The sequence below is a fragment of the Oncorhynchus gorbuscha genome, linkage group LG25 (assembly GCF_021184085.1).
Source record: "Oncorhynchus gorbuscha isolate QuinsamMale2020 ecotype Even-year linkage group LG25, OgorEven_v1.0, whole genome shotgun sequence".
NCBI lineage: Eukaryota > Metazoa > Chordata > Actinopteri > Salmoniformes > Salmonidae > Oncorhynchus > Oncorhynchus gorbuscha.
The window spans coordinates 23,932,519-23,956,887 of record NC_060197.1 but is presented as its reverse complement, the minus strand read 5'-3'; the positions used below and the strand labels follow the sequence as shown (position 1 = coordinate 23,956,887).

At 42.3% G+C, this 24,369-nt stretch overlaps 2 protein-coding genes and 3 non-coding genes across 5 annotated transcripts; all 5 read left to right on the top strand.

Moving 5' to 3' along the window:
* Window positions 1–3: 3 nt before the first annotated feature.
* Window positions 4–13,186, top strand: LOC124013797 (sentrin-specific protease 3-like). Its single transcript, XM_046328326.1, has 11 exons — window positions 4–196; window positions 977–1,720; window positions 2,012–2,170; window positions 2,803–2,914; window positions 4,016–4,163; window positions 7,818–7,865; window positions 9,268–9,345; window positions 9,610–9,747; window positions 11,564–11,647; window positions 11,777–11,827; window positions 12,114–13,186. Exons 2-11 carry the CDS (start codon window positions 1,015–1,017, stop codon window positions 12,222–12,224), a joined length of 1,635 nt encoding a protein of 544 aa, XP_046184282.1. The 5' UTR covers window positions 4–196; window positions 977–1,014; the 3' UTR covers window positions 12,225–13,186.
* Window positions 13,187–14,387: 1,201 nt separating this feature from the next.
* On the top strand, window positions 14,388–24,078 carry LOC124013795 (eukaryotic initiation factor 4A-I). Its single transcript, XM_046328324.1, has 11 exons — window positions 14,388–14,474; window positions 15,833–15,884; window positions 16,056–16,188; window positions 16,742–16,881; window positions 17,646–17,814; window positions 18,266–18,375; window positions 18,987–19,130; window positions 20,049–20,186; window positions 21,078–21,167; window positions 21,751–21,830; window positions 22,373–24,078. Exons 1-11 carry the CDS (start codon window positions 14,452–14,454, stop codon window positions 22,515–22,517), a joined length of 1,224 nt encoding a protein of 407 aa, XP_046184280.1. The 5' UTR covers window positions 14,388–14,451; the 3' UTR covers window positions 22,518–24,078.
* On the top strand, window positions 17,950–18,092 carry LOC124014644. Its single transcript, XR_006835068.1, has one exon. It is a non-coding gene; the product is annotated as a small nucleolar RNA SNORD10 (small nucleolar RNA).
* Window positions 19,597–19,735, top strand: LOC124014645. Its single transcript, XR_006835069.1, has one exon. It is a non-coding gene; the product is annotated as a small nucleolar RNA SNORD10 (small nucleolar RNA).
* On the top strand, window positions 21,974–22,116 carry LOC124014643. Its single transcript, XR_006835067.1, has one exon. It is a non-coding gene; the product is annotated as a small nucleolar RNA SNORD10 (small nucleolar RNA).
* Window positions 24,079–24,369: the final 291 nt, after the last annotated feature.

Sequence of the window (24,369 nt, the reverse complement as noted above, 5' to 3'; positions counted from 1 at the left end):
CGGAAGTCCGGAAAGGTATCAATGTTAGCTGGGGGGGAGTGGTGGTGACGATTGCTTTACTACATCAGTGTCTGCTTCATTGAATGAGGTTTAACAGAAAAGTCGCTTCTGTTTTGGTCCCAAAAATAATTTAAAACACTACGCAAACGTTTAACTGTATATAAGAAGCACATTTGCACTAAACTGCAGTTTAACGGTGAGTGCGGGGTTGCATTTTACTTGAGACAAAAACGATAGGCGACCGGCAGTTTATGTTGCTATTTAGCTGATGTTAGCTTGCGAAGTAGCTAGCTATATCCTTGCTATGTAGTTAGCATCGTTTTACGCTTAATTGGTTACTAATGCATTGCTTATACAATGTGCATGCCAAACTGTAAAATAGTTTTGATAGTTTTAAAGTTAGTTAAACTTCGGTCCTGTCGAAGCAAGCTAAACATGTTTCATCGCTATCCCATGAACGTTAGCTAGTTATCAGCTGCTAACGTTAGCTGCAAACGACAGCTATCAACTGCATAGTTAACTAGCAACCTTGCCAGCGCCTGTGAGCAACATTGAATACATTATGACATATCATTCACTTTTCTGCATCGTCAATAATTATCTTTTGTTTCCAGTTCACAGGTTTCCTAAATAAAGTGCAGCCTGCTAGCTCGCAGCTGAATGTTACAATTAATGACTACCAAAATGAATGGCGTTCGCAAGGCACAGGATGTAAATGCATCAATGCACGCTATGTTGAAATTTAGAAGCGTTGAGCTGCTTACAATAATTGGGCTAACCGGAAAGTAATGTACTAGTTTTATGCCCTATTGAGTTGCAGAAACCAACGTGGTTACAGTCATGCTTGCAGAATTCTATGCACTTGCTTTGCATGTTGTATATTTGCTTATTATTGTAGTGTCCTACCTACTGAAAAACATTGGAGGTGCATCATGTGACATTTGTCTCTAATTTCTCCACCTTACTCATTCCCCAGGCGACGAGCTGGCGCAGGTCGTGGGGTGCCCGTGGACCATGAGGGACAGTGGAAGCAGCCTAGCACAGAACCGTTGGCAGGGGCAGCTGGGCCTAGCTGTGGGCCAGGAGGACAGTGGGGATGGAGGTGGTGGTATAGCAATCTCCGGGGGTGACCTGGAGATGGACCCCACCTCAACCCACCAGATTCCCAGCCCCATGCCCCTAAAGCTGGGCCAGAAGGAAAGGGTGGCCTGGGAGGCCGAGGAGATGGAGGGGGAAAACGATGAAGATTTTGAAGATGAGGGCTGGGATGATGAGGATGAGGAAGGACAGACGGCTGAGGAGGAAGGAGAGGAGGCTGAGGTCGTATGGGAGGTCCCACACATGGTCCCCACCACATCCCTACAAGAGCAGAATCATCATCACCAGCTGCAATCACCACTGGATGACCATGACAACAACCAGGCCGAACCTGAAGCCAGGGACTTTTCCAGTGTCCCTATCCAGTCCAGGCTCAACGGGCTCAAGCAGCGCAGGCTGAGGCGCTGGAGGAAGCTCCACTCTCATGAAGGTCTACGGCTCCGTCTCACTCAGCATTGGAAGACCTGGCGTCACCGGGCACAGTGGGTGGGCACCCTGGGGCACAGGAGGGTGAGGAGTTGGCGTCGGTATAGTTTGTATTCCAACCGCCAGAGGACGGGAGTGGACCCGGTTCTGAGCAGCCCACTGTCAGATGACGAGCGGCTCGGTGGGTCTGAAAGAGGTGAGATGATCCCATGGAAGGTGTATCTGACAAACTGAAGACTCTGTGTTCTAAAGGGCTGTTGATATGATCAAAACAACTGCGAGTGTACACTCAAGTCTCTATTTTTTGCTGGCAAACAGAATTCTTATTTAATATACCCACTGTTGGCAAAATTGGAACGCTTGTGTTGGCACTGGGCTAATATGTTTCAATGACTGACTATGCATCTCAAAAGGTATCACCATTTTTATATAAACTATACTATAATTATCTCACTATTCACTTACTAGACCTTTGTCGTCCCTGCAGACAACCGGTTGAATGGTTACTCAGGAGACTACCAGTCCAGTCAGATGGGTGGTCTGGTGGAGAGTGGAAGAAGGGAACCAGAGGCCTCATCGTACTCCATTGTCAGAGAGAAACCTGTGGCGGTCACTCTCACTGAGGAACACATGAGCTGTGTGCATGGTAAACTGAAACATACTATTTTGCTTCGGAAAATTACCTTTTCTAGTTTAAATTATGTAATTAAGTTACTCAGGGATTTCCTGCTATTGAAATAATTGGGCAGGGGGCCTCCCGAGTGGTGCAGTGGTGTAAGGCAGTGCTAGAGGCGTCACAACCGTCCGTGATCGGGAGACTCATAGGGCGGCTCACAATTGGCCCAACGTTGTTAGAGTAGGGTTTGGCCGGAGGGGGCTTTACATGTTTCATCGTGCTTTAGCGACTCCTTGTTCTGTGCGCCTTCGCCTCCCGAGCCCATTGGGAAGTTGCAGCGACGCAACGAGATTTAAATTGCTACATTGTATAGAATTGACCTCAATGGGTCTAATGATGAACTTAGCCTTAAGATGCTTTTGGGAAACGGGGCCCAGTTCAAGTAAGAAATTAAGCTTGTTCTTTTCTCAAATCATTGTGCTGGTGTATGAAGTAGTTGAGGTAATATGTACATGTTGGTATGGTTTAGCTTTACACATCTGCTACCAACACGATATGAATATAGGACTGACCTTGGCTGCTCAAGGTCACAGAATCCTCTACAGTCAGTGTGATTCCATATTACTCTCCCAACATTCTGTATTGTTTTCCCGTTGTCTCAGGGATCCTGGATGACTCCCTCCAGAAGTACGGCAGTCTGATCCCCATCCACGCTGACGACGTGGTGGAGAAATTAAAAGACATCTTCAACGACAACTTCTCACAGCCTCACAGGTCTGAGACGTGTACACACACACATATGTATGTGTATGTATGTATGTGTATATATGTGTATGTATGTGTGTGTGTGTATGTGTATGTATGTGTATATATATGTATGTGTGTGTGTGTGTGTGTGTGTGTGTGTGTATATATGTATATGTGTGTGTTCACTTTCACACACACAGGCAGATGTGCGAACACGCACAGACATGCAAAGCAATACACGCTCAGGTGCACATTCTCACACAGTGCCCACACATACAGTACAAACACAGATGAATCATAATGTCTTGTAGAGAACAACACCAACACAGCCTAATATTTATACAATCTGATGTCCCTGATGTCTGCCTAATGTGAGGTTCCTTTTAAATGTTGGCCATAAAAATCCTGGTGCTCTTTTGCAAAGGCCAGGTGGAATATAAAACCAAGTCTATCTGTCCCAGAGAGTAGTTCCTTCTAGCTTCTATGCAGCACTCTAATTTCAGACATAGAATTAGAATCATTCTAATTGCCGGAGTGAATTGGAACAAAAGGGAATGGAAACCACCCACATGTTATTAGTATCACCCAGGTTCTGAGTATGTTCATGGAAATGAGTCTTTGTGTTATGACAAGACACAAATGTTACAAATTGAAGATCGTGATGTAAACCATCTGTGATGGAACCCCCTGTTCATCACCAGGGCTTGGGAACCAAAGGGAAGAAAACTGAATGAAACTATTATGGACAAGTTGGACTCTCCAATAAGAAAAGCTTGTTTTTGCTATGTTGTGCCCTAATGAATATGACCCGGCTGTTGCCCCATGTAAAGTTTTAACGAGAAACAAATGTTTATGGTTCAAGTAATCCTTGACTAATAGGTCCTTCTGTAGCTCAGTTGGTAGAGCATGGCGCTTGTAACGCCATGGTAGTGGGTTCGATCCCCGGGACCACCCATACGTAGAATGTATGCACACATGACTGTAAGTCGCTTTGGATAAAAGCGTCTGCTAAATGGCATATATTTATTATTTATATATATATATTTCCCAAAAAGACAAGGTGGTATAATGCAGAAAGGCTTTTGTAAAAGTTCCATAAAACTCATCTCATGTTTTCATTTCCAACAGGAAAGTAGTGGTCCAAAATCTAATCCAGTCCTACCAGAGGTCGTCCGGCACGGCCATGGTGCGAGGGTTCCGTGTCAACTACAAGCGTCATGTCCTCACCATGGATGACTTAAGCACGTTGTATGGACAGAATTGGCTCAATGACCAAGTGGGTGGGACCCTTTACTAACACTTTTGTAGTTTGTCAAATGAACTTCTATGTAAGCGTGTATTTTTTTTATGGGCTTGTGATGTTACAATTGTACATCTTTATATACCATGTCAGCCTTGTTTTTAACTCTATTCATATGACTCCCCTCACTCATATAGGTGCAGTTTATTCTAGAAATGACCTAAATATTTTTTTATCAGCACTTTCAGTGAGCGATGAACTCGAGTGGCACCAACTGATAAACAAACCTGAAAGTGTTTTTTTTTTTTAATACACTAAGTTGACTGTGCCTTTAAACAGCTTGGAAAATTCCATAAAATAATGTCATGGCTTTAGAAGCTTCTGATAAGCTAATTGACATAATTTGAGTCAATTGGAGGTGTACCTGTGGATGTATTTCAAGGCCTACCTTCAAACTCGATGCCTCTTTGCTTGACATCCATGGAAAAATCAAAAGAAATCAGCCAAGACCTCAGAAAATAAGTTGTGGACCTCCACAAGTCTGGTTCATCCTTGGGAGTAATTTCCAAACTCCTGAAGGTACCATGTTTATCTGTATAAACAATAGTACGCAAGTATAAACACCATGAGACCAGGCAGCCGTCATACCGCTCAAGAAGGAGACTCATTCTGTCTCCTAGAAATGAACGTACTTTGGTACGAAAAGTGCAAATCAATCCCAGAACAGCAGCAAAGGACCTTGTGAAGATGCTGGAGGAAACGGGCACAAAAGTATCTATAGCCACAGTAGAATGTGTCCTATATAGACATAACGTCAAATGCTGCTCAGCCACTGCTCCAAAACCTCCATAAAAAGCCAGACTCCGGTTTGAAACTGCACATGGGGACATGGACTGTGTGTGTATGTATGTGGGTGCGGCAGGTAGCCTAGTGGTTAGAGCGTTGGACGAGTGAACAAAAGGCTGCAAGATCGAATCTCCAAACTGACCGGGTAAAATTCTGTCGTTCTGCCCCTGAACAAGGTACTGTTCCTAGACTGTCATTGAAGATAAGAATTTGTTCTTAACTGACTTGCCTGGTTAAATAAAGGTAAAATAATTAAACAATGAATGTTCTGACTTGAAAATGGCTGTCTCGCAATGATCAACAACCAACTTGACAGAGCTTTGAGAATTTAAAGAATAATTGGCAAATATCTAAATAAATAAAAATACTATTCTTCCACTTTGACACTAGAGTATTTTATGTAGATTACAAAAAGTTAAATTCATTTGAATCCCAGTTTTTAGCAACAAAGGGTATAATTACTTTCTGAGGGCACTGTAAAATGCCTGTGCCAAAGCCTGCCACCTATCCTCCAATGAAGGTGTTTCTATATGTGCCTAGATGTCCTTTTTATCTACTGTATTTTGTTTTTTGTTTATGCATGCATGTATATAGATGTAATGTGTTATAGATGACGCCGAAGGAAATGTTTGACCATTTTGTAGTCTGTATTATGTATAGTCAATTATTGTATTGTTGTGGAGCCACACTAATACATTTTTCACATGCTGTAAGGCCACATACATGCTCGGGTCTTGGATTCAAACTTGATATTTGCTCATGTAAAATGGTGGTGGAGAAGAAGGCAGAGGTTTTATGTGCCCCATCCGATTGTTTTTGCATTTGCTTTGTTTGTAACTTATTTCTTTACTTACTTTGTACATAATGTTGTCTGTCTCTTATGACTGAAAATAACTTCTGGACATCAGGACTGCGATTACTCACCACGGACGTGCATAATCCTTTTTTTCCTTTTAAAGAGTCTTGACGAGCCCGACGTGAACGATATACTGCTTTATCGGGAATAGGCCCAGATTTGCGTGAAGTGGAGGCAGAGATGAAGGGGCCAGAATATTTTGTAACTAACAGCTAGTGCGCGATATCTGAGGAAGTCTCGAGCTATTGCTCGTCTGAGGTAGAGTGTCCCATAAGTTTTAGACCACACCATCTACCTAGAGTTCTAATCTGTATTTTTCATAGCTGTTACATACCTCAGTCAGAGGCTGGCACTAAGACTGCATTGAATGAGATGTATTACGCCATAAGAAAACGCTCACGCAGAGTTGGCGCTCCAAGTAGCCAGGGACTTTAATGCAGGGAAACTTAAATCCGTTTTACTACATTTCTACCAGCATTTTAAATGTGCACCCAGAGGGGAAAAAACTCTGGGCCACCTTTACTCCACACACAGAGATGCATACAAAGCTCTCCCTCGCCCTCCATTTGGAAAATCTGAGCCCCTTATCACTTTTGCCTTGTGGCAAGTTTCCACATTATCCTCAAATAGGCATTGTTTGTCAAACTGTTCCTGGATTGTTGGGAGAAGTTGCTCTCGGAGGATGTGTTTGTACCATTCTTTATTCGTGGCTGTGTTCTTTGGCAAAATTGTGAGTGAGCCCACTCCTTTGGCTGAGAAGCAACCCCATACAATAATGGTCTATGGATGCTTTACTGTTGGCATTGACACAGGACTGATGGTAGCGCTCACCTTGTCTTCTCCGGACAAGCTTTTTTCCTGATGCCCCAAACAATCGAAAAGGGAATTCATCAGAGGAAATGACTTTACCCCAGTCCTCAGCAGTCTAATCCCTGTACCTTCTGCAGAATATCAGTCTGTCCCTGATGGTTTTCCTGGAGAGAAGTGTCTTCTTTGCTGCCCTTCTTGACACCAGGCCATCCTCCAAAAGTATTTTCCTCACTGCGTGCAGATCCACTCACACCTGCCTGCTGCCATTCCTGAGCAAGCTCTGTACTGTTGGTGCCCCAATCCCGCAGCTGAATCAACTTTAGGAGATGGTCCTGGCGCAGTTCTTGATGATCTGATAAATGGTTGATTTAGGTGCAATCTTACCGGCAGCAATATCCTTGCCTGTGAAGCACTTTTTGTGCAAAGCAATGATGACGGCACGTATTTCCTTGCAGGAAACCATGGTTGACAGAGGAAGAACAATGATTCCAAGCACCACCCTTCTTTTGAAGCTTCCAGTCTGTTATTCGAACTCAATCAGCATGACAGAGTGATCTCCAGCCTTGTCCTCGTCAACACTCACACCTGTGTTAACGAGAGAATCACTGACATGATGTCAGCTGGTCCTTTTTGTGGCAGGGCTGAAATGCAGTGGAAATGTTTTGGGGGATTCAGTTGATTTGCATGGAGAGAGTGACTTTGCAATTAAGAGCTATTCATCTGATCACTCTTCATAACATTCTGGAGTATATGCAAATTTCCATCATACAAACTGAGGCAGCAGACTTTGTAAATGTATATTTGTGTCATTCTCAACTTTTAGCCACGACTGTATATAGTCTCGCTAATGTTATTTTACTGCTGCTCTAATTACTTTTATTTCTTATTCTGATCTGTATTTTTTTTAAACTGCATTGTTGGTTAGAGGCTCATAAGTAAGCGTTTCACTGTAAGGTCTACACCTGTTGTATTTGGCACATGTGACTAAGATTTAGATTTGTAACCAGAATTTCTGCATACATTTAGCATTTTCTGCATTGAAATATTGCACGACTTATGCAACATTGTATTTGTGGGTATGTCTAGTTAAGATTGAGCCCTGTATGCAAATATCTGTTACTTTTGAACAGATTAAAAGCAGGGCATTGTGCATTGTTTATTCAATGTCTCTTCTTTAGGTCATGAACATGTATGGTGACCTTGTGATGGACTCGGTGTCCGAGAAGGTAGGAATAATTTTAAATGTATAATACAACATACTTCCACGATATACTACTTCAACAAAATGCATAATATTTGTCTTGAATACAATACAGTGGCAAGAAAAAGTATGAACCCTTTGGAATTACCTGTATTTCTGCAGAAATGTCTTATATAACTTGATCTGATCATCTAAGTCACAACAATGGACACAGTCTGCTTAAACTAATAACACAAACAATTATATGTTTTCATGTCTTTATTGAACACTGTAAACATTCAAAGTGAAATTGTCTTGATGTCTGTTGTAGATTTACTTATGTGTTTTCGGTCGTTGTCCTTTTGCATCACCCAACTTCTGTTGAGCTTCAATTGGCAGATATCCTAACATTCCCCTGCAAAATGTCTTGATAAACTTGGGAATTCATTTTTCCGTCGACGATAACAAGCTGTCCAGGCCCTGAGGCAGCAAAGCAGCCCCAAACCATGACGCTCCCTCCAACATGCTTTATAGTTGGGATGGGGTTTTGATGTTGGTGTGCTGTGCCTTTTTTTTCTCCACACATAGTGTTGTGTGTTCCTTCCAAACAACTCAACTGTAGTTTCATCTGTCCACAGAATATTTTGCCAGTAGCGCTGTGGAACATCCAGGTGCTCTTTTACGAACTTCAGACGTGCAGCAATGGTTTTTTTGGACAGCAGTGGCTTCTTCCCTGGTGTCCTCCCATGAAAACCATTCTAGTTTTTAATGTTTTACGTATCGTAGACTCGTTAGAGATGTTGGCATGTTCCAGATATTTCTGTAAGTCTTTAGCTGACATTAGGATTCTACTTAACCTCATTGTGCATTCTGCGCTGTTGCAGTCATCTTTTAAGGACAGCAACTCCTAGGGATAGTAGCAACAGTGCTGAACTTTCTCAATTTATACTTTTGTAACCCTTTCCAGCTTTATGCAAGTCAACAAGTGGTAATCTTAGGTCTTCTGAGATATTTTGATCAAAACATGGTTCACATCTGGCAATGCTTCTTGTGAATAGCAAACTCAAATGTAGTGATGTTGGTTAGAGCTGCCCTGCCCTATAAAAAAAACATCTCCAATCTCGTCTCATTGATTGAACTCCAGGTTAGGTTGACTCCTGGCTCCAATTAGTTTTTGGAGAAGTCATTAGCCTAGGGGTTCACATACTTTTTCTAACCTACACTGAATGTTTTAATTTATGTATTCAATATACAAATATTCAATTAGTATGTTGTTAGTTTAAGCACACTGTTTGTCTATTGTTGTGACTTAGATGATCAAATGTTATGACCAATTTATGCAGAATACCAGGTAATTACAAAGGGTTCACATACTTTTTCTTGCCACTATATATTCAGTGAAGGAGAACATCTGTAGCATCTGATGTCTTTTTTTCCTTCTCTCTCAGGTTCACTTCTTCAACAGTTTCTTCTACGACAAGTTGAGGACGAAAGGCTACGATGGAGTCAAACGATGGACAAAGAATGTAAGCAATCATAAAGATATTTGTTATCTAATAGTTTTTTTTTGTTGCGTTGTCCTCAATATACCCGCTTTGCATTATCCTTTCTCAATCAAGCAATAGTGTTGTCAGTTTATTTGCATTCTAACTAAATATGCAACAAATTGTGAACCAATTGACATTTGTGCACCTGTCAAGAATACAATGGGGGGGGGAAATCTGTTACGCATAGAGACCTGGGCCTTAAACCACCAACGCCTGAACATGTTCCTACCTCTTCCCTCCCAGGTGGACATCTTCAAGAAGGATCTCCTCCTGATCCCTATCCACCTGGAGGTCCACTGGTCCCTGGTCAGCGTAGACATCCCCCGTAGGGCAATCACCTACTTCGACTCCCAACGCACTCTCAACCGACGCTGCCCAAAGGTGAGACAGCCATCTTTCAAATGCATATTTAACCTTAATTTAACCCGGTAGTCCAGTTACGGTCAGAACACTTCTTTCCCAAGTGAGACCTGACCATGGGTCACACAGAGAAATTTTGCTTGCTAAAATCTGAGTGAACGTACTGTTTTGTGCCATACCTTTTTTCTTCTCTGACATGTAACCTCTGTAAAAAAAAAAAAAAATTAAACTTTTTTTTAAATTAAAATTACAATTTTTTTTTTTTTTTTTTAAATGTCCCTTTTTCAGGACCCTGTCTTTCAAAGACAATGTGTAAAAATCTAAATAACTTCACAGATCTTCATTGTAAAGGGTTTAAACATGGTTTCCCATGCTTGTTCAATGAACCATAAACAGTTAACGACCGTTCCACAGGTGCATGTTCATTAAGACACTAACAGCTTACAGACGGTAGGCAATTAAGGTCACAGTTATGAAAACTTAGGACACTAAAGAGGCCTTTCTACTGACTGAAAAACACCAAAAGAAAGATGCCCTACGCATCTGCGTGAACGTGCCTTAGGCATGCTGCAAGGAGGCATGAGGACTGCAGATGTGTCCAGGGCAATAAATTGCGATGTCCGTACTGTGAGACGCCTAAGACGGCGAGACAGGACGGACAGCTGATCGTCCTCGCAGTGGCAGACCACGTGTAACAACACCTGCGCAGGATCAGTACATCCAAACATCACACCTGCGGGACAGGTACAGGATGGCAACTACTTCTGGCCGAGTTACACCAGGAATGCACAATCCCTCCTCCAGTGCTCAGACTGTCCGCAATAGGCTGAGAGAGGCTGGACTGAGGGCTTGTAAGCCTGTTGTAAGGCATGGTCCTCACTAGACATCACCGGCAAGAACGTCGCCTATGGGCACAAACACACCGTCGCTGGACCAGACAGGACTGGCAAAAAGTGCTCTTCACTGACGTCGCAGTTTTGCCTCACCGGGGGTGATGGTCTGATTCGCATTTATCGTTGACGGAATGAGCGTTACACCGAGGCCTGTACTCTGGAGCGCGATCGAGGTGGAGGGTCCGTCATGGTCTGGGGCGGTGTGTCACAGCATCATTGGACTGAGCTTGTTGTCATTGCAGTCAATGTCAACACTGTGCGTTACAAGAAAGACATCCTCCTCCCTCGTGTGGTACCCTTCCTGCAGGCTCATCCTGACATGACCCTCCAGCATGACAATGCCACCACGCACATAACGAGCAATATGGTTGATTTCCTGCAAGACGGGAATGTTAGTGTTCTGCCATGGCCGGCGAAGAGCCCGGATCTCAATCCCATTGAGCACGTCTGGGACCTGTTGGATCGGAGAGTGAGGACTAGGGAAATTGCAGGTGCCTTGGTGGATGAGTGGGGTAACATCTCACAGCAAGAACTGGCAAATCTGCTGCTGTTGTCCATAAAGAGGAGATGCACTGCAGTACTTAATGCAGGCCACACCAGATACTGACTGTTACTTTTGATTTTGACCCCCCCCCTTTGTTCAGGGACATACTATTTCATTTCTGTTAGTCACATGTCTGTGGAACTTGTTCAGTGTCTCAGTTGTTGAATCTTGTTATATTCATACAAGTATTTACACATGTTAAGTTTGCTGAAAATAAATGCAATTGACAGTGAGGATGTTTCTTTTTTTGCTGAGTTTATTTGGGATGTTGTGGCATCTAAATTTCTATTTGTTACAGCACCTGATTTGTTTCATCTTGTTCAGAGTGGTCTGTTTGGGTGTTTATTTGGTCATCTTTGAAATTAAGCGAAATTCGCTCTTTTGTTTTCCACCTCCTCAGCATATTGCAAAGTATCTGCAGGCGGAGGCTGTCAAGAAAGACCAGAGAGATTTCCTTACAGGGTGGAAAGGCTATTTCAAAATGGTGAGTCGGTTTGTCTTCAGTTATGATTCGTAGTGTAACAACAATTGCTTTACATGAATTAACAACCAATGTTGTTTGTTTGACATTGGTGATGGTATTTTCTGGGTGCATTTACTGTTTGTGTTTCAGAATGTGGGCCGTCAGAACAATGACAGTGACTGTGGGGCGTTTGTTCTTCAGGTAGGTCCAAGTCCTGATTTAAAATCCGAGAGCCATGGACCATAGCTGTTCTTGTACTACACACTTGTGTGCTGAATTCTAAATCAAGCCAAGTCCTTACTCCCAAGACCTTGTCACTCGTTCAGATTTAGGATTGGATAGCTTTAATATTGTAACTGCTTAACAATGCCCTCTGAATGGGGATGTAGAGCAATTTGGTGCTAGAGGGCCTGTATGTTGCTTTCGGGGCCTTTGTGTCCAACACTAGGGGTAAGCATGATTTCTAACCTGTCGGTGTTCCTTCCAGTACTGCAAGACTCTAGCCCTGGGTCAGCCGTTCAGCTTCGGCCAGCAGGACATGCCCAAACTGAGGAGACTCATGTACAAAGAACTCTGTCACTGCAAGCTCTCGCTGTGACACCACGCCCTTTGAGGATTTTTAACAATGAAGTGGGGGATTCTGAGGAAGCGAGGGATGGATTATAATGACCTATTCTAAACTAGCTAGTGACTGAAAGAAAGGAAACAACTTTTCAAAGGAATCATTTTTTTCCTCTTGACGACATTGATATCCAGAGACTTTACAACTACAAGTGGACTTTTTATCTTTTCGACCCCTGTTATCTGTCCCCTCTTTTTTTTTTTTTTTTCTTCTCCCATGACCCTAGTTTTAATTTAATTTTGATGTTTGTTACCTTGTGATTGACAGAGGCCAAGTCTTTGATTATATCCCAAAAGGCACACTATTTCCATATGTAGTGCACTACTTTTGATCATGGGCCCTGGACAAATGCAGTACACTATATAGGTAAATAGGGTTCTATTTCGGATGCAAACCAAGTCTACTATACTCTGGTGGTGAAATGGACTTATCACCTTACTGGTGCAGGAACCCCCCAAACGGACAGAGAATAACAACCAATCTTCACTTATGTTCTGTTTTAAAAAATCTTTGTCAGTAAAAAACATGTTGCTATGCTTATTGTACATGGTGTTTTTTTGGAGGGCAGTGATGTTTTTTTATTTTGATTTAAAATAATAACAATCTTACTATGTCCTGTTGGAGTCATTGGTTGGACCATGTTGGCGATAAACAACCTTGATTCCCAAATGGCATTCTATGCCCTTTTATAGTACACTACTTTGACCATAAGGTTCTGGTCAAAAATAATGCACTATATAAGGAATGGGGTGACATTTGGCACGCATTTATGGAATTACATTTTCCCTTCTAACTAAAAGAGACATTGTTGATGTGTATGTTTTGTTTTTATATTGTTTTTCGAGCAGACTTTTGATGGAACATAATTGATTGTTTTTATACCTTTTTTTTAAAAAGCATTTATGGTTGATCAGAATAAACAAGTCCATGGCAAGGAACAGAAATGAAAGTTGAAATTCTTTCCTGCTTTGTATAATGTATTTATTAGCTAGTGTGAATAGAGGAAGAGGATTATTTCTCTAGTACTGTGGTGTGGCATCTAGATGTTCTGGGTTGTGTGCGGGTTTGTTTGTCTGGGTGATCCTATCTAAAAAAAGACTAAGCTATTCATGCATACCTAAATGACACTAAATATATTTCAAGATTTTGCTGGAGCAGTGTAATCGCAGCAAAAGTTTGCTTCCTGCTAGTAGTGGCCAAGTGCTCGCTTCTAGTAGTTACACATGGATGTGGAAGGTAAGCTTGCTCATACTGACTTCTATAGTTCCAGTCATTATAATTCTAACACAGTGTGGTTTGCTTTTTGAACCAATATTAGAGGGTAAGGTAGAGTGGAGGTTGTCCGTCACATCTGTTTTATGGCGCGAGTTACCAAAGCAGACAATGTTAGTCATTAGGTAAGTTTTATCTCATTACTAAAAATAGAGGGTAGTCAAGGTAGGTGGTGATGCTGTAAATGACTCATGTTCTTCCAAAAAAGTTCAGGGTACAAGTACAACGTGTTCATTGCAACACAGCAGGAGACATGTCATCTAATTATTACTGTAATTTGCGAAATTTCTATTTTTAATATGTTCATCTAACTAGGTATGACTGTTAATAAGAACAAATTCTTATTTACAATAATGGCCTAACCCAGCCAAACCCGGATGACGCTGGGCCAATTGTGCCCTGCCCTGTGGGCACAGCCTGGATTCTAACCAGGGACTATTAGTAACGCCTCTTCCACTGAGATGCAGTGCCTTGACCGCTGCGCCACTCGAGAGCCCAATGGAGTGACGTATAGAGTTGCAGGGGGTGGCTCTGGTGATATGTGGTGCTAAATGAACTGTTCCTGCATCGGTTTCAGAAATCTCATTCTAGAAAGTAGAAGTTTTTAACATGATCACGCTGATCTAAGATCAGTGTTCGAGCGTATTCAACGTTGCAAAGGAAATAACCAATGAAAACTGACTTCAAGCGTGCTTTTGCCCAATAGTTACATGCGATGGGAGGGTTATGTATTATATCCCGCCTACTTTAATGTAATTAAACGCGAGTAAGCTGCCAATCACTTTATAATGACGTATGAGTTAACCAATGATATATCAAAATGGGTGGAGTCAGAGTTGATTGATAAGGCACTGCTGCAATGAAATCGCTAGTTTGCTCAACACGTAGACGTATATATAAGGTTTCTGCCACATTCTCTTCCTTTGTGATAATGTCGGCTGAATATGAAGACAGGTACAGTAAGGAACGCACATTTTTGGAATTGTATAGCGTAAAATTAATCAAATTTCAAAGAAAAAAATATGTATTATCGTAACGCATACTATTTGAAAATGTATTCGACGTTTAAAGCGCTAATGTTGAACCTATTTGACTTGTTAGATATCTGGCTAGCCTGTATGCTAACGTTATATGTAGTTAGGTTACGTTAAATATGTGTAAAGGTCCCTCAACTCGGCCTTTTTAGGTAACGAGTTACTCGTAATATATAACCAACATCGATCGACAGCATTTTATTTTCTGTTGTGAAAACGTACGAATTAATTTCTTTATGTTTGGAAAACCGCAGCCGGAACGTTAGCCAATTTTCGGTACGATATGCTGCGGTGCCGGCTTGTCGGCAAGCACGTGAGAGACGAACTTGATTTGAGCCGAGTTCAGCCTAGGCCTTTCAAGAATAGGCGTAACGGTTGTGGCTTTTCTGCGCTGTAATGTGAATTTAGCGAGCCTCACTTTTGAAAATACGTCGATATATTTATTAATCGAAAGATCTTGGGCAGGTCCAGCAGGATGGCTCGAGCAAAGGGCGGGGGGTGGAAATGTCACGCACATGGTCGTAGTTACCGGCGTGACAATGGCAGGCCTTATTGTCCTGCTATTGCTAGTTTTGTTTGACGTATTTATCACATCCCAAGTGGATAGGTATTGTGTTTAAAAAAATGTTCGCGATTTGTTGACTTAATTTTGATCTGGTTCACAATTCACTCAGCGTGATCGACATTGGGCCTAGTTTGCTAACTAGCAGGCTAATGCTTAACATGTAGATTACCAGCGCATGTAAACCATAATTCTTTTCGGGATTACTTTCAATTGTAATATTACGTTAAGTCAGTTTTTGAACATCTAAGTAATTTTAAACAAGTATTTTACACGTTCAATCGTCGTTTACGCATGCTGCTAGCCGTCACTGATATTTCGGGCCTTGGTAAACGACCATCTTGAAATATCTGAAAAAGAAATGGCCGCCTTTCGACCATGGGCGTTTTTCCGGGAAATGCCTCCCTCCCACTCTACATGTTCTACTCTACACAATCTCCATTGTGCAATTCGTCTGTTTAGCAATACTTACTAAACTGTTACGAAACGGTTAACTGACTTTATTGTAATCATTTTCTAGTAGAAATTACGTCTCCACCATAAACAATTTCTCACTTGCACAGTATCGCCTGTCCAGTGTAGCCTATAAGTAACGATATTTGTCTTCACGCTTAAAGGCAGCCTTACGTTTTAAAATGTGTAGGATTCTTTGCTGTTGTCCCTTGTGGAATTTACTAATGTCATATTTAATTTATTTTTTTAAACAAATTTTTCAGACCTCCCAGAGACAATGGCCCTGAGGGCATGGAGCCAGATGGGATCATTGAGGTGAGTAATGCTTCATTGTTACAGCTGCTAAATTGGATGAAAATGAAAAGTGATTCAAGAGCCCCAATTCCAACTTGATGTGTTTTATCAGCTTAATTCGCTGCTAAAACTGTAGGTTGTCAAGTTGCACTGGATAAGTGTATGGTAATGTTTATATTTGACTTTCTACAGAGCAACTGGAATGAGATCGTGGACAGTTTTGATGAGATGAACTTGGGCGAGAAGCTGCTCAGGGGAATCTATGCCTATGGTTTTGAAAAACCCTCTGCTATCCAGCAGAGGGCTATCCTCCCTTGTATCAAGGGTGAGTATTCAACCACACTCACACTTCAGATGGTTGGGTCTAAATGTTATTAACCTTATAAGGGAGTTCAACTCTTAAGAAAGCATGAACTTGTCACCTTAAAGACCTTAACATTCACTTAGCTAAGGGAACTAAAGTCACTACTTCTGCTTTGCTTAAAGCCCCCTGTCAACTGGGCAAGGCGGTGTCCTCTAATGGCACTGAGTCTTATATCTGCCAGGGGAAGAGCGAATGAGACCATGTTCATCCCAGTCAACTCTGTTCAGTGGGGAATAGGCTGGTTCATGCTATGGGCACAGATGTAACGGCCAGTCAAATGTAGTGCATTTTTACTTTAATTTACTGAGAATTTAACTCTGAAAAACTGGTAGTGGATGGTTCGTTATACTTAAATGTGTATGCTTGTTAGCTGACGTGCTAGTAAAAGGCATGTGTTCAAGTCATCGCAAAATAGCTGTGGCGTTAATGGTATAGTAAATGCAAACGGGGGGGGGGTATAGTATGCCACTTTTTATATAAAGAGCTGACTATCTCCCATCCTGCCTGCTCCCAGGTTATGATGTGATTGCACAGGCTCAGTCTGGTACTGGGAAGACTGCCACCTTCGCCATTTCCATTCTGCAGCAGATTGACATGGAGCTGAAGGGCACCCAAGCCCTGGTCCTGGCCCCCACCAGAGAGCTGGCTCAGCAGGTTTGTCCTGGGGGGAATGGGGTTGTTACTTGACAGAAATGTAACTAGATTACACCATAAGTAATGTCACACTATTCTAAACTCGTTGCCTCCTGTGTGGTAACCTAATGTTCCCTGTCAACTGGGCAAGGCGGTGTCCTCTAATGGCACTGAGTCTTATATCTGCCAGGGGAAGAGAGAATGAGTCCATATTCATCCCAGTCAACTCTGTTCAGTGAGGAATAGGCTGGTTCATGCTATGGGCACAGATCTATAACACCTGTACATTGTTACCAATTTGTAAGTCGCTCTGGATAAGAGCGTCTGCTAAATGACTTAAATGTAAATGTAACAGTTTGTATAGCGTATAAAAGAAATGTACATGTCAGGTTTGGCCAGTACAAGTCAACCAGGCCAAAGATTTCTCCCTATAATAATATATGCCATTTAGCAGACTCTTTTATCCAAAGCGACTTACAGTCATGTGTGCATACATTCTACGTATGGGTGGTCCCGGGGATCGAACCCACTACCCTGGCGTTACAAGCGCCATGCTCTACCAACTGAGCTACAGAAGGCCCTCTAATGGGCTACACATGCTTCACAATACTCCAATGCCAGATTAATTGGGAATTAAATAACCTTGTCACTTCAACTGACATTCTTTCAAACCAATACCAACTGTTATTCTAGTTGCACCTCTGACACAAACATCACCGATCAGAACTCAAAACGATACCCCTTTATCTAATACTTTTGTTTCTTTTTTTCTCTCTCCTTAATAGATCCAGAAGGTGATCCTGGCCCTGGGTGACTACATGGGAGCCTCCTGCCATGCCTGTATAGGAGGGACCAATGTCCGTAACGAGGTTACCAAGCTCCAGGCTGAGGCCCCTCACATAGTGGTGGGGACCCCTGGCCGCGTGTTCGATATGTTGAACCGCAAATACCTGGGTAAGTGCTGGGCTAGTGATTGACCAAACGTTTAATTGACAATCAATGGTTGAAGTTACTTAGAGGCTTTACAATATTTTATTGCGTGTGCTCAATTATCAGATGTAGTGAGTGACCAGGTGTGGTTATAGAGCTGTATAGTGATGAAATCCATGCGTGTCAACTGACTCTGGAACCCCCTGAGTGTTCTAGTTCTGCCTGTCAGCGTTCTGTTGGCTGGTGTGTTCTAAACCTCAGGGCTCTGGAACTCGTGATCAGATTCCACACTGGCTGAATACAGCACTCAATGACTTGGCACTTTTTGTTGTGACGTAGTAGGGGGAAATTAATTTGTGATTTCATCCGTCTAATATTGCTAGTGGTGATCTTACCGTTACAGATGGAATTAAACTATTTGTGTATGCATGTTTAATTAGTTCTTGTTGCATCATTACGCCTTCCCTCCATCCAGCCTCCAAGAACATCAAGATGTTTGTGCTGGATGAGGCAGATGAGATGTTGAGTCGAGGGTTCAAGGACCAGATCTATGAGATCTTCCAGAAGCTCCCCACCAGCACGCAGGTACGTCAATCTGAGTAGTACCGACTTTAGCTTGAGACATTTGACAGATGTCTGTCGTTGACATTACTAGAAACATTTGTCATGGTTAATTGCTTAAGGGAAGTATGAACTTGATGCAGTGGCGTTACACTGAAACTGTCCCACTCCCTATAGTATGGGGGGGGCCAGAGATAACTCTCCTCCCAGCTTGTGTGCTGTGTCTGGAATGAAGGTCTTTGGTAGAGAATCTAGAATCTGCTCTCCACAGTGACTGGGCTCTCTGTCCCTCCTCACGACTTAATAGCAGTTTACAACTTATTCACTTGCTTCACAGCTGTCAGCTTACAACAAGTCACCACACTCAACCATACCTGTCACTCATGTGATAGAGGTTGGCATTGCCTCCTCCCTGAGGTTGAACTGTTCTAGACTGTTTGTGGTAATGTTGATTAACTTCAACATGCCTAACCTCCATGTGGTTGACCATTGCTCTCTAAAACTGCACCCTATTCCCTTTAGTGATTGAGTGCTCGGTTTGGGGAATTGGATGCTACCCGGTAGTAGCTAGTGGAAGTATGTAATTTATCATCTGTTAATTCTATATAATGGCCTTTAACCTCTAACCCCTCCAGGTGGTCCTGCTGTCTGCCACCATGCCCCAGGATGTGCTGGAGGTCACCAAGAAGTTCATGCGTGAACCCATCCGCATCCTGGTCAAGAAGGAGGAGCTCACCCTGGAGGGTATCCGCCAGTTCTACATCAACGTTGAGAAAGAGGTGAGGGTTGCCCTTAGGCACATATCTAGGATCAGTTGAAGGTGGGATTGTTTATTTAGATGTAGACTTTAGGTGAGTTTAGAGTAAGGCTTGGTTTGACTTTACCTACAGTCATTTGCTTCTCACTTTAATGATTGTGTTTACATGGTAAACGCATCGTCTGACAGCTGGTATGTGAACATTTGGTTCAACTTAATTGAAGTGAACTCAAATTGTTTTACCTTCTATTTAACTAGGCAAGTCAGTTAAGAACAAATACTTATTTTCGATGATGGCCTAGTAACAGTGGGTTCAGGAGTAGAATGACACATTTTTACCTTGCCAGCTCTGGGTTTCGGTTACTTTTACTGAACCAAAGGTACAAAAGCCCCACTAAGTAGCATATCAGCAGCTCATCACAGAACCATAGGCATGGTGTTAACTCCCACTGTCAACATTAAAACTTATCTTGCCAGTAAAGGTAAAGACTGTTTTATTAAAGTTGTGCTTGTCAACTGATCCCAGAATCCCCTGGGGCTCCATGTGGCCTGGGTTGGCCTTCTGTCAGCTGGTTGTTACTGGGCCTCAGGGCTCTGGGGGCATGATTATTATTATTATCTGACGGTTGCCTTGAAAACACACCCCTCTATTGAACAAATGCCCTGTAATGGTTATTGACTCTTGGGCATTAGTTTTGATGATTTATAACTTCTCATGAGACTTTTAGTGATTAGACTAAGTTGGCTTGCAGACTAAGGTAAAAGAAAGTTGAGATGTGTAAATTGAAAGAGAACTTTGGAGAGGGTTCACTCATAATGACCCAGCACATCTTCCCTAACTCCTTAATGTGCATTAATATGTGTTTGCCTAACTCGTGCATCAACGCTATATTCTATTGCTTTGTCATCCCCCGATCTGTTCCTCTGTCTCACCTGTTAGGAGTGGAAGCTGGACACCCTGTGTGACCTTTATGAAACCCTGACCATTACCCAGGCTGTGATCTTCATAAACACCAGGAGGAAGGTGGACTGGCTCACTGAGAAGATGCACGCCAGGGACTTCACAGTCTCTGCTCTGGTAAGAGACAATAAACTTGAATGTCTTTGGCCTTAAACTGCTCTGGGTAAGAGGCTAATGGGGCTTTAAAGAAGTTGGATCATTGCATGTATGAACACTTCTCTTGAAGTGAACTTAGGCTACAGCCTTGGTTTGAGAATTTATCTTGTCGTTCTCTGTATGTTCTTACTAGACCTGGTGGTATATTGGCTTTTATTTTTAATCATCCCTGTAACTGAACTATTGCTTTTTGTAGGTCATTGTAAATAATATTTAAATAAACATTTCACTTGCCTAGTGTCAAGTTGATTAAATGCTGCTCTGTCATGAGTCATTTTAGACTCCCTAGGGCTTCGAGTTTCTTGTTAAAATTCTAAGAATTATTGTCCTAACAACTCTGATCTGATTTTAAATAACATAGCTATGTCAATGTGAGGCTGTCCCATAGAAATGGCACGACACCTTTTTATACATCTATGCTCTGCCCTCATCTCCCCTGTCAACTGGGCAAGGCAGTGTCCTCTAATGGCACTGAGTCTTATATCTGCCAGGGGAAGAGAGAATAAGTCCATATTCATCCCAGTCAACTCTGTTCAGTGAGGAATAGGCTGGTTCATGCTATGGGCACAGTATTTGCATGTTGTGTAGTGGTTTGATGTTACATCAAGCCCAACTCCTGAAATCATGCAATAATATTTTCTTCAATGTCCAGGTCTAGAATCTCATAGCCATAATTGGTGTAGTTTGTGGATTCATATCTTTCAGCGAAACATAGTAATGGCTTACCATTGACCCTAAACTCTACTTTACTTTTATACTTGTTAGATATAACTATGCTGTAGGAGCTAGGAACCCAAGCATTTAGCTACACCCACATGCCTATTAAGATGTGTATATTATTTCCTCTTCCAGCATGGAGACATGGACCAGAAGGAGAGAGACCTGATCATGAGGGAGTTCCGCTCAGGCTCCAGTAGAGTTCTTATCACCACTGACCTGCTGGTAAGTCACTTCCTGCAATGACATCGAGCTCAAGAAGTTTCCATGCGATGGTGTCTCACTATGATGGTTCCCCACCCACTTCCTGTTAATTTAAGTCCAGAGATAACTCTCCTCCCAGCTTGTGTGCTGTGTCTGGAATGAAGGTCTCTGGTAGAGAATCTAGAATCTGCTCTCCACAGTGACTGGGCTCACAGTCCCTACTCACAACTTATTAGCAGTTTACAACCTTGTGCTGATGTAACTTTTTTCCTTGCTGTTGACTGATTCAAAGTAGCAAATATTGCACAATAAATGTTTCCAGTGCTACATATCCCTCTAGTCTAGATGGTATTGCTCAACAGTTTAATTGGTTGGCATGATCCTCCATTTCCATAGAGTAGTTTGGCTTTCTCCAATCTCTATAAAGTACAGTATTTTACAGCGCTTGATTTTCAACCTTTGTACGTAAGTATTACTGACTATTCTATCATTGGCCACCTGGGCCTATTTGTACTGTGACCTGTGTCCCAAATGCCATCAGCTTGTCTTTAGTCACCTTTTAACCTGGGACTGACTGTCCCCCATCTCTCTCCTTGTCCCCCAGGCCAGAGGTATTGATGTCCAGCAGGTGTCACTGGTCATCAACTATGACCTGCCCACCAACCGGGAGAACTACATCCACAGGTGATACTAATACTATGACTCCCAGCATAAAGCCTTAGACTTATTGTCCTTTGTGGAAATATGTCTGACTTCATGTGGTTGACGTTAAAGCAAATGACATTGATACCAGGTCAGCCATGTGTTTGACATGCTAAACTATGGCTGTATAATGATGAAATCCATGCGTGTCAACTGACTCTGGAACCCCCTGGGTGTTCTAGTTCCGCCTGTCAGCGTTCTGTTGGCTGGCGTGTTCTAAACCTCAGGGCTCTGGAACTCATGATCAGATTCCACACTGGCTGAATACAGCGTTATGTAGTTTGGTACTAGTTGGTTGAAATTGCGAATCCTTTCAGTGTTCCATCGGGTTTCATTCAATGGTTTCACAAGATTTAAGTAACGAATTGGGGGGGGTTAATAGCATGAACCTATAGCTCTTTTCCAGTGGTGCAAAGCACTTAACATTCAATGAAGGGTCATATCGACCTGCCACAGTTGATTTGAACTGCATGTCACCTTAGATGGAACCTAATGTCCAACCTAACCTCTGCTTCCTCTGTCAGGATTGGCCGAGGTGGTCGTTTCGGTCGTAAGGGCGTTGCCATCAACATGGTGACTGAGGAGGACAAGCGTACGCTGCGGGACATCGAGACGTTCTACAACACCACCGTCGAGGAGATGCCAATGAACGTGGCTGACCTCATCTAGTTTTCTACATTCTAGAGGATTTCGTTCAGCCCCAGGTCCCCCCCTCCTATCTCCGTCCCAACCTCCCACTTCATCAAACACTGAACAAACACGTCCCCCTGCCCCTTTAAATGAGGTTCCTTGGTCCCTACCACCTTTACCTGGGATACAATTAGATCCCTCCTGTTTCACCATGATTCTGATCCTTGACCTATTCTAACCCAGCTCAATTTCTCTTAACTGTGGGGGCGGTCTTTATGGCCCATTCCTTTAGTCTGCGGTTAAGCTTATTTGAGTCCTACCTAACCCCTCCCATTGTCTTTCCAAAGTCAAAAATGTGTTCTGTTTTGATGGGTTTGTTTGTTTTTAAGCTCAACTCCCTGACATGATGGGGGCAATCGTGCTACTCAGACTGAAGTTTAGAATTGATAATGGTTGTTAACTCTTATAGTTAGAGGCCACATCATTCATTACTATAATGGCTTCTCTGCCTCCTCCCAACTCAACCCTGTCCTGACTATCCAAGTTATGGTTATGATATATCCACTCTATCCCCAATGGTGCAATTTAGTGGCATTTGTGTATGGGGGGGTGTGACTTGCTTTTATGCTGACTCTGGCTGTCTGATTCTGCACCATACATACCCTATAATGCACAGTAGGCAATAGGGTGCCATTTTGGATGCACCGTTCTTACTATTGTAAAGTGTATCATTGATCTACAGTCAGTGGGTGTTTTTGAGTTCTTCAGTAAGTGTGCAACAAAACTATACCATGGATTTTTTGGTCTTGGAGATGTTATTACATTACCATTTGCCAGAATACAGATTCTAAAGATTACAATGTATACTGAAATTGGTATCCAACCCTATTCTCTCTGGGTATTTAAAGGTTCGTTTAAGGGGCTTCAACAAATAAATAAAAAAAATGTATAGAAAAAAGCTGAAAAAAACATGCAATCATGAATGAGTATGAAATGTTTTCCTCTTGATGTCTGAGCTCTCTGCTGTGCTATTCTCTTGTTTATATTTCTGCTTTATCCTGTATAGTCCCAAGTTGTGAGGTAGCATTAATTTTTTGTTTGAACCCTGTTGCTTATTGGTGGGGCTGCATGGGAACTGACTGCTCACTGCAGAATAGGTTATGGAGGGGATTTACAATCCATACCCTGTTTTGAACTGTCACAAGAACCCTGCTGTGGGAGTTTTGAAGGACAGGGTTTTTTTTTCTCACGAGAGTTATCTGATTTGAAAGGGTGGTGTCACTTTTGTAACCTACCTCACCAAACTGTTGGGGGGGTCTTTACACGTAAAGGACCAAACTACAAATGATTGAGTATATAGAGATTAATATTATAACATGTTTGTTTTTTTTTCACAGCTAAAAAAATATGGGCTGTCATTGGGTGGGTTGTCAGGGATGTGGGGATTTATTGATTTGTCAGTGCTATTTTTAAAATGTGATTATGAAAATTAACCTTTTTTGAGACAGAGGCCATGTATCAACTTTTCTACATTGGGTTCTGTATAGTATTTATTTTAATGGTCTTAAATAAAAGGTGTTTCTCCTTTTTAACAAGTTAACCATGGTTCAAGTTGCATTCATATCCACTTCCTCACGTTGAGGTCATATACCAAACAGCCTTGTTTTATACATTTAAGTTGTACTTTAGTGGTGATGGTGGGTTACAATGTGCATTCATATCTAATTTCAGACATTTAGGTTAACCTTAGTATTTGCTTTAAATTGATGCTTTGGATATTGAGACCCTATCAACTTCTCCCAGATTAATTAGTGGGAACTATTTTTCAGTCCAGTATGAAGCTAGTGTTGTGAGCCAGTGCTAATGCTCAACTCCTGGCTGACTTTGTACT

What these genes read in the sequence shown, in the direction of transcription:
- LOC124013797 (XM_046328326.1), top strand. Translation starts at nt 1,015, where the DNA reads ATGAGGGACAGTGGAAGCAGCCTAGCACAGAACCGTTGGCAGGGGCAG. An exon ending in ACACATGAGCTGTGTGCATG is followed by an intron (nt 2,171 to 2,802) that starts GTAAACTGAAAC and finishes CCGTTGTCTCAG; the next exon opens with GGATCCTGGATGACTCCCTC. An exon ending in GGAAAGGCTATTTCAAAATG is followed by an intron (nt 11,648 to 11,776) that starts GTGAGTCGGTTT and finishes TTTGTGTTTCAG; the next exon opens with AATGTGGGCCGTCAGAACAA.
- LOC124013795 (XM_046328324.1), top strand. Translation starts at nt 14,452, where the DNA reads ATGTCGGCTGAATATGAAGACAG. An exon ending in TCGGCTGAATATGAAGACAG is followed by an intron (nt 14,475 to 15,832) that starts GTACAGTAAGGA and finishes CAAATTTTTCAG; the next exon opens with ACCTCCCAGAGACAATGGCC. An exon ending in GTTGAACCGCAAATACCTGG is followed by an intron (nt 17,815 to 18,265) that starts GTAAGTGCTGGG and finishes CCCTCCATCCAG; the next exon opens with CCTCCAAGAACATCAAGATG.